A 13309-nucleotide genomic window follows, 5' to 3' on the forward strand; every position below is an offset into this window, starting at 1 on the left:
CTTTGTGCTCAATTTCAAACAAGAGAAGAACTTTGATTTTCTTTGATTCTTAAACGGTTTCACAGTTTTCTTAAATATATATATATATATGTCTTGTCGAACATATATTATTTCATTAATATTACACTGATAATGGAATACACTATTTATCTGAGACTTAATAAAACTGAAACTGTACAGCGATCATGATAAGCTAACTTAGGAGTTGTAAGAAGACAAAATTTATACAATAATGGAGAAATACAGTCTTCCAGGAACTGCAAACAGACGGAATTCATAAAGATAAACCGACCACCGAGTACCCCGTTTCTAGAGTATCGTGTTTTCTCTTTGTTAACCTGAAGATGGCCTAGGAATGTCAAAACGTTTTTTTTTCCTGCTTATCACTAAAAGTGTAACATATTTTAACCACTTTCATTATTCATATATTTGTGCAGTAGTTTTAAGCTAGCTACGACACTATGGTCAAAAGCAGCTTTTACACCAGACTAATTTTATTGGTCACTTTGAAGTCGATGAAACATTTCACATCTCAACTGAAATTGCTAACTTAATAATATTCGCACGTCTTCATTGTTGTGTAAACACTGACATCTGTACACATTTGGCTCAATAATTTTAACATTATGGTTCAACAATGTTAAGTTTTTTGTTTTTGTAACGGCTGAACAATTATAATGCTTTTTTTGTTATGGCTTAACAGGTTTAATGTTTAATCAGAAATAACTGCTATTTTCGTCCTTGCATAGCTTAGTTTTGAAGCAGAAAGAGTGAAAGCTCCTATTCTCTGCAGACAATGGATTACTCGCTGCTAGTATAATTTATATATTAACTAATTTGAAGTTTCGTAATAGTTTTGCAAGGCTAAAGCAAAGACCCTCGTTAAGTGCAGATAAAAGCGAATGTGGTTTCGAATCCGCCTCCTTAAATTTGTTAACACGCTCTGTCCTTGTTTTTAGGGTTATGTTAAAGTCTGTTGCTTTTATAATAATTTTCTCTTCCCCCATCCTAATTAATGACTTGAACAATGAGTGTACATGCGCATGCCCATTTGTGCATGATTGAGATGTATATTATCTTCTTTGTTTTCAAGAGCTACTATAAGTGAAACTTCCTCAACATTAATCCTCAAGTTATTAACTTATTTTGGTTTTGTTTGGTTTGGTTTGAATTTAGCGCAAAGCTACACGAGGGCTATTTGCGCTAGCAGTCCCTAATTTTAGTGTAAAACTATAGGGAAGGTAGCTAGTCATCGCCCCCCCCCACTCATCACCGCCAACTCTTGGATTACTCTTTTACCTTCGAACAGTGAAATTGATCTTAACACTATAACGCCCCCACGGCTGAAAGGGCAAGAATGTTTGGTGCAATTTTACTTGGTAAAAGAGTAGCCCAAAAGTTGGCGGTGGGTGGTGATTACTAGCTGCCTTCCCTCTAGTCTAACACTGCTAAATCAGGGACAGCAAACGTAGATAGCCCTAGTGTAGTTTTGCACAAAATTCAAAAACAAACAAAAAAGCTTACTTGTGTAAAAATCAGTATGTTGAAACAATAGAAATAAGGAAACAATTATTAAACGAGCTAAGTAATAATAACAATACATCACATTAGGACCGTGCATTCTTGAATACGAGTTAAATGTATTTGTTTATTGTTAAGCACAAAGTTACATTACGTGATCTCTGTGGTCTACCCGCCGTTTTCGTGTATATCGAAATCAGAATGGTAGCTTTATTAGCCCTCAGACATACTGCTGAGCTATCATGGCGGGATTAATGAATTTTTTACCAAAAAAGTTTAAAAGAATGACTGATTGAATGTTTAAGGACTCATTATTTATCAAATTATTTTAAAATAGAAAACACGATAAATTTTCCTTTTGATGAATAAGGACACGCACGAAAGAATGTGAACAAGGGATACACAACAATTTTTTCTGGGCTTCCTTAAGACGTATGGTCCTAGGCTCGGGGAAAATGAGCTAAATAAGAGATTCAACTATGCTCTGTAATCAATAGAATGATGGACAAGTGATTTGATGCATAAATAGTTTAGAAAAATATGTTGAAGAAAAAGTGATATAGAACGTAACTCCATATTGTTTTAATAACAGCAGCAATGAAATGATGGAATAACATTTCCACACAGTTCTTTATTATCAAAATTATATAAAAATATACTGTATTTTAGGACAATACACTGATTAGTTTGTACATTTCTAGAAGCAATTTTAAAGTTAAGCATGCTTTGCTGTGTAGGGGTTGAGTATGTTACGTCAAAGCGATTTTAAATGTATAAATCAGCAAGTTACGTGACATGTACATCTGATCTAAAGTCGCTGTAGAACTATTATATAAGAAATTTGTTTGGCATTATGTGGGTAGTGTGATAGCACGAAAAAGTAAAAAATGTACGTAACAGGTCTTTTTGACACATAATACACCTACAGTAAGATTACAGATATGTAGATATCACTTGTACTTATTAGCGATGGAAAAATTATATGTATCAACTTGGGACACCAGGACCATCTCGAAAGAGATCTAAGTCTCTAAAAATTTAATACAACACGCGTAACTTCTCTGTAGGTAATTAAGGATTCCCAAACAGGTGGATTTACTTTTTTGTAACAGCCTGCTTTTACGATGTTCAGAATCTAGTTTCCCCTCGGTAAACTCAGTAGATAGCCCGATGTGGTTTTGCGATTTGAAAAACAAACACACACACCGGATCTGGCTCCCCCACATAGAAATGTTGTGCTGCACTTGCAACAATACAGGCTTGTCACCGCTAAAATATATTCGTGCTTTATGTTCTATGTACTATTAATTTTATCGGATATACATGAAAACTGTGCTACTTTTCAGTAGACGAACAACAATTTTTACTCTTTTCTATTTATTATCAATAAGAAATTTATTTTCTTTTATATCCAGGTATTGTGTTACACCGTAATTATCTGTTTTTACGTTTATTATAAATCTATAAATTTACATGCAATAACTATACGTACTTATGGTTCACGTATTGATCAAATAAGCAATAATAATAATAATAAACTCCACTCGAAAGTTAACAGAAAAATATGATTTTAGCTAATTACATATTAATACATGTCTGCTTGCAAATTAAATATTGTGTACATTATGTTCAGTTATTTGGGTTGAAGGTTGTTTTTCGTAAGATTTTCTTCTGATTTGAATTTTGAACAAAGCTAAGAGGACTATCTGGGCTAGCCGTCCCTAATTTTACAGTGTTACAACATTACAGTGAAGACAGTTAATCATCACCCCCCCGCCAACTCTTGGGCTACTCTTTACCAACGAATAGAGGAATGACTAACATTATAACACTACCACGGCTGAAAGGGGGATCTTGTTTGGTGTGAGGGGGATTCGAACCTGCGACCCTCAGATTAACAGTAGAGTGCCTTAACCACCTGACCATACCGAGCTTGCTCTACTGAATTAACGTAAAAAAAACGGAACATTAATATAATAATATTTAGTGTTTCTGTTTATTCCGTAGCTCTACATAAACCGCTATTTGCACTGACTTCTAAGTGACACCAAACGAATCATATCGATTCCGATCTTTGTCCAACGGGTTGGGTAGTGAAAATATATGCCTGACAACTAAATTGGTATCAATAACGAAAGGGCCTGGCATGGCCAAGCGTGTTAAGGCGTGCAACTCGTAATCTGAGGGTCGCGGGTTCGCATACCCGTCGCGCCAAACATACTCGCCCTCCCAGCCGTGAGGGCGTTATAATGTGACGGTCAATCTCACTATTCGTTGGTAAAAAAGTAGCCCAAGAGTTGGCGGTTGGTGGTGATGACTATCTGCCTTTCATCTAGTCTTACACTGCTAAAATAGGGACGGCTAGCACAGATAGCTCTCGAGTAGCTTTGTGCGAAATTCAAAAACAAACAATCAATAACTATAATATATATTTTATGTCGCCACAATTAAGGAAAAGATTTGCTTTAATAATATTAATTCTTCGCCATATTCACAATTAAAGCGTGGATACTCTTTAATGAAATTAATTATATAATGTAATTTAAATTACAATATATAAGTTAACCCTTTAGAGGACCCACATGTTTCACAAAACGTCTTTAGTGGGATTTCTAGAAAGCGGACCCAAAATTTGGCACTGGTTTACGTTACAACACGTAAACAAGTAATCCTACAAATTATGCTTCATAACCTGGTTAAAGAAATTAAAATTGCATTATAACGGCTCTGCAAATGTGGGCCATGAGCTCACGGGTTCTTTGGTAAAAATATACGCGTGACAACTAAAGTATTAATATTAATAACTATAATATCAGTTTCATGTCGCCACAATTAAGACAAATATCTTCTTTAATAATATTAATTCTAAGTCCTACTCACAATTAAAGCACGAATCTTCATTACTGGTACTAATTATATACTGTAATTTAAATTGCACTATATTAGTTATATTTGCTTACTAAAGTAACTGTTGCTTCAGCGTTTCTTGTCTAGATCAGGGCTGATGAAACCAGTCTAACTAATGAATATGGAAAAATAAACTGATATTTGTCTAGCTGAGGTAAAGAGAGTTTGGCTGTTCAGATCAAAGCTACAATGTAGTACATCATGGAGATTGTTAACAAAAGAGTATCACGATGAGTTACGCTCTGTTGCTGTTAGCCTCACTTTTGATTAAGAGAAGTCACAGAAACTGGAGAGTGATAAAAAAGGGACAGCTGTATTACACCTTATTTGAAAGCTTCACAGTGTCCCACAAATCATTAAAGTAACAATGATAACACGTTCTCTCATCTCCCCCCTTCTAGTAGAACAAAAGTCCTCGAAGTATATAATTCTGTGAGCTCTTTGTCCTGTGACCTACACAGAAAAGTAATCTTTTTGCCGGGTTAGGGCTAAAGGTGAACCAACAGACTTTAACGATACAAAAGAAAATGACAGATTTTTAAAGTAACAGGATCAACTATGTGAATTTAATTAGTAAAAAATGGGTCATTAAAGGCCGTCATGAAAACGTTAGAGAAACTCTTCCTGCAATTTGACCAGGGACTTCTTACTCCCACTCATTCTTTTGTCCAAGATGGTCATCAGAAAATGGTGATGGATATAGGATAACAATGCTTCAATATTTACCATAAACACTGCTGTTGCAAAACACATTGTTCCTTGAAATAACACTCATTAAACTGTGACGTACAAGACAGGAATTACCGTAATTTTTGGTATATAAGGACTGGATTTAATTGAGATAGTCAAGAACTGAGGCCTACTAAAGTACTTTTAGACCCAAGAACTAGTCAGGTATGATGTATAAATTCGCTTGTTGTTTTTTTAAACCAGACAAAATCTTTATATGGATTTTTTTTTACTTAGTCCTTCAGCTAATTTAATATATTTTAAGTTGCGTTTACTTTGGCGATCATTTGACTTGAATTTATTTACCCTGGATATGTTTTTGGGTTTTAAAAATTGTTTTTTGGATAAGAAAACTTGTTAGCTATTGTCCAGTGGGAGGTTAAAAACCTATGAAAAATATCAATTTTTTTTCAATCAAACTCCAATAAATCGAACGAAGCTGGATTCCAGATAAAAATAAAAACTGGATTATACAAAAGTAAACTTACAATCTACCGTTTTAACGTGTTTTTAATAGTTCTTTATATGCAATATTGTGTTTTATTTCTTTAACTAAAGCACCTCACAGATAAATAGCTCTTTGAACAATACTCCCAAAATATTCAATCTGAGTAATATCTGATTTAGGCTTAAAAGTTGACTATTAAACAGATGAGAGCATCCAGCATCCTCGAAGTTTTGTCCTTTTTTTTCTATATGCTGGAATCGAATATCAGGTGTTTCTTTCTCACAATAATTGGTTATTTTCTTAGCGCATAAAGTTTATTTGTTTCTTTTTAGCTCAAAGCCACGGCGTGGAATCGAACTCTGGATTGTAGTGTTTGAAGTTAGTGAACTTAACGCTGACTTATCGAGAGTAAAGTAATTCAGTTTTAAAAGACGTGGAAGAAAAAGGGGTTGCCCAGCAACCTTGTGCGCAGACTTAAACAAGTTACAAATAGTCACAAAATATTATTTTGTAGGAGGAAATAAATGGAACCAGGAATTACAGCGACATCAAAGTCAAGGACCACCACTACGTAACACATCCCACAATTAAGTTCCAAGGTTTTAGTAAAACAACTCAATTTTATTTGTTCAAATTCGTGCTTTTTTAAAAAACACTGTAGATTAATGGGTGTGGAGTGTTTTAATGCAGAGGTTTCAAACATTTCTCAGCACGAGACCATTCCACATGCATATTGAAATCCCTACCCAACGAATCAGAGGGTCGCGGGTTCGAATCCCTGTTAAACCAAATATGATCGTCCTTTCAGCCGTGGGAGCGTTAAAATGTGACGGTCAATCCCACTGATCGTTGGTAAAAGAGTAGTTTTAACCCACCCGGCCAAGAGAGCTGAAGCAGACTAACTGAGTGGGTGCAAAATAAATTTAATTAATTAAAGCAGATTCCCCTGTTGACCTCGTGTGTGATATCTCTCTTCTACATGAGGAATACACGTATAAAATATTGTTTGTTTGTTTTTTAATTTCGAGCAAAGCTGCACGAGGGCTATCTATGCTAGACGTTTCTAATTTAGCAGTGGAAGACTAGAGGGAATGCAGCTATTCACCACCACCTCTTTGGATACTTTTTTACCAACGGCTGAAATGGCAAGTATGTTTGGTGTGACGGAGATTCGAACCGCGACCCTCACGTTACGTGTCGAGTGCCCTAACCACTGGCCCATGCCAAGTTATGAAATGTTGCACCTTATATTGAATTTCACTTACTGTAACTGAATAAAGGCTCTGAGGTTCATACTAACACCAGTCCATGATTTTCTGGAGGCCATGAGAGGCTATGTACAAACGTAGTTTATTTTATTTGGTTATTTTATTGAGTTTTGCGCTAACCTGCACAAGGACCGTCTGCGCTACCAGTTCCTAATTTTGAAGTGACAGAGGAAAGGAAGCTGGGCGACACCATTCACCGCCACCTCTATTGTTGCCTTTTGCTAACGAAGGGATGAATTGACCATAATATTATAACGCTCCCACAGCTGAAAGAACAAGTACATTCGGTGAGGGGGATTCGATCCTGCGACCCGCTGATTATGAATCAAGTAACCTAACCACCAGGCGAACTTGTTTTGTTTCATTGTTCAACAGTGTTGTGGGAAGTAAAAGTCAAATTGTTGGCCATATTAATTGTGTTTGAAATATTGATGGGACTAAGGATGAATATTATAGTGAAATGACATACATACTAGCGCTGAATAAAACACAGACTTGTTCAATCCCTTTACAGAACGACTTCAGAAACGTGATTTTGATTTACATATTTCATATTTAAACATACGTTTTTATTAAGCACTCAGTTATCGAAGACCGTTTATCAGTGAGGAGTTCTATACTGAGTAGCAATAAAAAATATATTTCTATATTGTCCCGCAACAAAGATTGACCCCTATGCTGTGTAAAATAGATCTTGTTCGATCACCTACCGATTAAAGATAAAGTGAAATGACAAATTATTTCGCTTATTTTAGTCGTTAAAGGGTTCTGTGGTTTATGTTTGATCTGTGTTCTAAATCAATCTGCAATACAGGGTTCATCAGCTGTGGGTAGTAAAATATAGCAACAACAGAAACTACACTGATACAGTAATTTCTAATTGCTTTATGGCCTGGCATGGCCAGGTGGGTAAGGCACTCAACTTGTAATCCGAGAGTGGCGGGTTCGAATCCCTGTCACATCAAACATGCTCGTCCTTTCAGCCGTGGGGGTGTTATAATGTGATAGAGAATCCCACTATTCGTTGGTAAAAGAGTAGCTCAAGATTTGGCGGTGGGCGGTGATTACTACCTGCCTTTCCTCTTGTCTTACACCGCTAAATTAGGGACGGCTAGCACAGATAGCCCTCGTGTAGCTTTGCGCGAAATTCAAAACAAACCAATTGCTTTATATTTAATTTTTTATTCTTCCCACAATATTTTGAGAAGCGACTTGAAACCTTCCTTGTAGACTTTACCCCCGAAAGTATAAAAGAAGAAAACTAACATCAGCAAAAAGTCATAAAAAAGCCTCGAAACGGAGGGTCAAAAGGCGTTTGGGTTTTTCTCAACGCTAAATTCAGGAATTTACGTGAAAATTAACAACAGCATGTAAAGGATTGTTGAAAGTATCGCAATGGGCCCCAGAATTAAGTATCAAATGTTTTTCAGGGACTATCTGAACTCCATAAGCGAACGTACTTCAAAAGTAAAAGAAACATTAACATTAACTTCCAATCACAGGACATTACCAACTTACATCAATAAAATAAAAATCAACTTGGAAATGACTATAAATAATTAAATATATTGTTGTTACGTTCTTATAATTTGTTATTGTTGTTTTTGAATTTCGCGCAAAGCTATGCGAGAGCTATCAAAGTTAGCCGTCTTTAATTTAGCAGTGTAAGAGGGCAGGCAGCTAGTAATCACCACCCACCGCCAACTCTTGGGCTACTCTTTTACCAACGAGTAGTGGGATTCACCGTCACATTATAACGCTCCCACGGCTGAAAGGGCGAGCATGTTTGGTGTGATGGGGATTAGAACCGCGACCCTCAGATTGCAACTCGAACGTCCACTAGCCGCCATGCCATGATGGGCATCTTACTTATAAAGATTAGAATGCATTGTTTTATCAGTTTAGTACCCTCGCAGTTAACAGTGTTTTCGGACATAAACCCAACCGTATCTTATGAGTTTTTTCCAACCCTCATGGTTCATTAAAACAACAATGAAAGCATTCCTTTCAGTAGTTGCTTTCCATGTATAGTTTATTACTATTGCATTATTTAAGATATTTCCTTCATATGTTTCTTACTTTATGATGTTTTTCGTAAACTGTCTCCATTTTGTTTCTTCGTTGTTTTACCTAAGTATATTAAACAAACGATTCACTGCATTACTTTAAAAAGAATTTTTGTTGCACTAAAACAGGAGTGAAAAGACTGCACAAGAAATGGAGGTACATCTACTTGTTTCGGCGGTTCTGATGAGTACCCTCATTTGTACCAGTGTAGTGTGGTCGGCGTCATTTCGAGTAAGTGCATATAATTCATTAAATCCGTATTTCTGTTCGAAATACAGTCTTTCGCTTCGTTACGTTTCATACTTACTTGTTTAAACGTTAATACAAGTCCTACTTGGATTTAGTGAAACAATTTTCACGTGTGTCATAGGTTATTGCTGTTAAAGAAGTAAGCATTGTTTTATGCATAAGACTAGAGCAGAGGTGTGTGAATGTGTCTCTCTTAACACAATATTTTTAACGGATATAATCAGTCAACGACAGCGACAGAAAAACAAATACGGGACGGTTTTCCATCCATTATTTCTTATGTGTACTGAAAGTTATATACAAAAATGAGCCTATGTCTTTGTTGAGATATGCTTATAAGCTTTCTATAATGCCAACAGTTCAATTTTATTTATATATTAGAGACCCCCAGTAGTACAACGGTATGTCTCTGAGCTTACAGCTCTGAAGGGGAGCCAAAAATGATGATTTTTATGAGACGCATCTAGCCAATCAGGATTAACACATATACGTAAATGGCTACGTAGCGTAGAATCCCTAGCTGAATAAGGTGATCAGTCTTATTTTCACACTCCTTCCAAGACTTGCAAAATAACTATCTTGGGTGAAACCGTTTTTGTTTTTTTTATGTATATTTATATATATGGGACCATAGGCCTAATTAGTGGAATTAATTTCAATACTGATGGTATTTGTTCAAGTTTGCTTTCGTGTGCTACTAACATGTTAGTAGGGGATCTGCAACCAACAAAGGCAAAGATTCCCAGGAAATTTGGTGCATGAATACTTCAAAAAACACATTTTAAAAAGTCTAAAGAGACTATCGGTAATTCTAAGGTTAAAATGACAACACGTTTATAGCAGTGAAATGCATATGAAAACTCATTGAAGCAACTGCACGATTTTTTTTAAAAGTGATGCCACAATCTGTGTTAATTTGAGGACAATTAAACTTTACTTTTAAAAATATCTTTTTGAAAACGATCATTTATAATTACTTGTAAAAATATATTTGTATGAAAATAGGTAAAAATTGAATTCAGTTTTTTCAAACATTTTACTGGCTTAAATTCCAGATTTTAGATCCCCCCATGTTTTTCTCAACTATGTGTGTGTGTTTTTCTTATAGCAAAGCCACATTGGGCTATCTGATGAATCCATCGAGATAAATTAAGCCTCCGATTTCTCAACTAAGTTATCCTTCTGTTATATAACATATAGTGTTCAGATAATGTTATAAAAAGTGTAATGTGTTTTTTATGTACAATATTAGCATGTATAAACCTATACTGAAGTTGTTATGACTTTGTTTCGAGTCTATTCTGCAGGATAATGTACAAAATATCACGTTTTCTTAAAAATGATAGTTTAGTATGAGAAACAATTATTTATGATTCAATGTACAAGGAGACAGTATTACCATACATGTTTATAACTTAAGTTCTGGTGTCCAGTGATTTAGTGGAATACTTCGCGTATTTTAGTAGTTACTTATACGTGTTACTTTGAACTACTGACCTCTTGTATTCCGGCAATAATAACACTTAGAAAACTCTAACTGCATGCAGTTTGAGAAGTTGATGTAAGTACAGAATGTTTGTTTTAGCTTACAGACAACGAAGTGAACATTAACATAATTTATGTTCATAACTTAGTTCTGTCATTTTATTCGTCTTCAATGTAGCAGAAATTGGCGAGGCTTAGCAGTAACATAAAATGAGAACAAAATTTCCAGATGTCGCTTTCCAGATTTCTTCCACCTCCAGATCAATGTGTTTATCTTTTCTTTATCCCAGAGCAGCAACTCCAAACTACATTCACTTGAGAAACGACAAACCTCTGACCAGGACTATCCGACCTACAACACTATCCCACGCGACCTAACTTTCTCCTGTAATGATAAGATACCAGGATACTATGCCGACCCCCAGACCGACTGCCAGGTATGTAAGAAATGTTTTCTTTCATGTTTCAAGAGCTAGTTTTGTGATTAACAACTAATTACTTACACTAGGCATCGCGTTGTCTCTATAAATACTCAAGTGACATTTTCATCATTTCACGATCTCTAATAACTCGTTTCTTTAATTTGTTTGTAATGTATTCGTTCTGTTAATGCTAAGACGTCTAGACGTGTTACGTGACGATAATTTTCTTGTATTAATTATAAGAACCCGATGTTGCTTTAGATATTGCATTTGATATTATGTGACGTATCCCTCCCGAGAATTATTACCCATAATGCAGTAGCTTCATATACTCAAGTATAATAATAAATATAATTGTAGGAAACTATATATAGAAGCAGGTCTATCACGTGCGCAGAAAACTTTAATCCACTGTGGTATAGAACTGAGTATTTCATCTTGCTTAAAGATCCAACAGTTTTATGGGTGATAATTTTCAACTTTCTAAAACAAATAAATTACTTTCTTAATAGGATTTAATGGGCACAAAGCGTAAGCATTGGTCATGTCATGGGCCTTATAAGTAGGACATGCATAGCAAATCGTGAGACGCCCTCTGTAGGACAAATCTTATCTTTATTACAATTGCCGGAACCTAAGAACGAGGTCAATTACATGTCCTGAGATCGAGGAGCAGGGTTCAAGACTGGATTTAGACAGGTGATTAGAGAAGAGGGTAATCAGAAATAAACAAACAGTGGCAAACAAACAATGAAAGAAACGAAAGAAGTCAAAAGTTGTAGCGGAAGTATTTAAATCGTTAGATTTGAAGCTATCCTTGGAAAAATTAGCCTAGAAGAAAACAAACAAACAAAAAACTTCTAATGTATTACTAGCGCATCTTTAGCAACTTTCTACAGAGTGTGACATAAGCTGTTTAACATCAGATACAATTTTGAAGCAATAAAAGCATTCTCAAACATAGCTCGCTGGAACACAGTGAAGTGTAGAAATGTCTCACAATTATTGAAAGTTTGAGACAAATTTTGAAGAACACTATGAAGTTCAGAAATCAGTGATAACGACAAAACCCACTTGTAGAGAAATATATAAATCTTTTATGTAGAGAAGTAAACAACGTTTCGGTCATGGTCAGCTTCACAAAGAAAGAATGAACCTGACGATGACCGAAGAAGGTTGAAACATTAAAATTTTTCTCAACCCAAACCAGCCGTTTTTACATATATATTAAGCTCAGAAATGTCTAATAATTATTAAAAGTTTGAGATGCACTCAAGAAATGAACAGGAAAAAAAGTAATTTCAAACGTTTTTCCTAAACTTTAAAAGAACACAATATATTTAAGCTACGTGCTGTTTTTCTGTGTGAATACTGTACACTTTGGTGTCTTCTTAAAAGACGGATTCACTTTAACATTCTGCTATTCTAAGATATTTAACATTCTGATATTCTAAAATATTTCAACATTTTAATATTCGTAAATCTTTTAACATTCTGATATTCTAAAATATTTTAACATTTTAATATTCGTAAATATTTTAACATTCTGATATTCTAAAATATTTTAACACTAATGTTCTTAGATAGTTTAACATTTTAATATTCTAAAATATTTTGACACTAATGTTCTTAAATAGTTTAACATTTTAATATTGGTAAATATTTTAACATTCTGATATTCTAAAATATGTTAACATTTTGTTATTCTCAACTATTTTAACAATAATATTCTTAAATAGTTAAGTATTTTAATATTCGTAAATAGTTTAACATTCTGATATTCTAAAATATTTTAATGTTTTGATATTTTAAAATATTTTAACACTAATGTTCTTAACTTGCTTAACATTTTAATATTCATAAATATTTTAACATTCTGATACTCTAAAATATTTAGCATTTTAATATTCTTACATGCAATCTCGTAACTTACTTACTGGAAAAACAAGAAAAGAATTAGTACTATAGTATGTATAAACCCTAACCTTAAAAAGTAACTAGTGAGAACAAACTTTTAATCGCTATATTGAAAATCTTTCTTTTCTTTTGCACTTGATAACTAGCACTAACTTTTTTGATTTCAGGGATTTATAAAAAAATATCAAGTATTATTTTACGATGATAATGTACTTGTAAACTGCTACAATTCTCGTTCTTTCACCATTACTTTACATTACATTCATTTGAGAGAACATCTTTGAACTCGTATGGCT

The 13309-nt window shown here is 34.5% G+C and overlaps 1 protein-coding gene across 2 annotated transcripts in view; it reads left to right on the forward strand.

Moving 5' to 3' along the window:
- The window catches only part of LOC143254995 (U-scoloptoxin(01)-Cw1a-like), a 28358-nt gene that overhangs the window by 12647 nt on the left and 2402 nt on the right, over positions 1-13309 (forward strand). Inside the window, exons 1-3 of one of the 2 annotated variants that reach the window (XM_076509955.1) lie at positions 5208-5322; positions 9069-9171; positions 10965-11111. In XM_076509955.1, coding sequence (XP_076366070.1) covers positions 9091-9171; positions 10965-11111 — 228 coding nt within the window. In that variant the 5' untranslated portion in view covers positions 5208-5322; positions 9069-9090. Of the gene's footprint in view, positions 1-5207; positions 5323-9068; positions 9172-10964; positions 11112-13309 lie in introns of those variants that run through there. The other variant, XM_076509954.1, reaches the window with a different exon arrangement.

The sequence above is a fragment of the Tachypleus tridentatus genome, chromosome 7, assembly GCF_004210375.1.
Source record: "Tachypleus tridentatus isolate NWPU-2018 chromosome 7, ASM421037v1, whole genome shotgun sequence".
Lineage (NCBI taxonomy): Eukaryota > Metazoa > Arthropoda > Merostomata > Xiphosura > Limulidae > Tachypleus > Tachypleus tridentatus.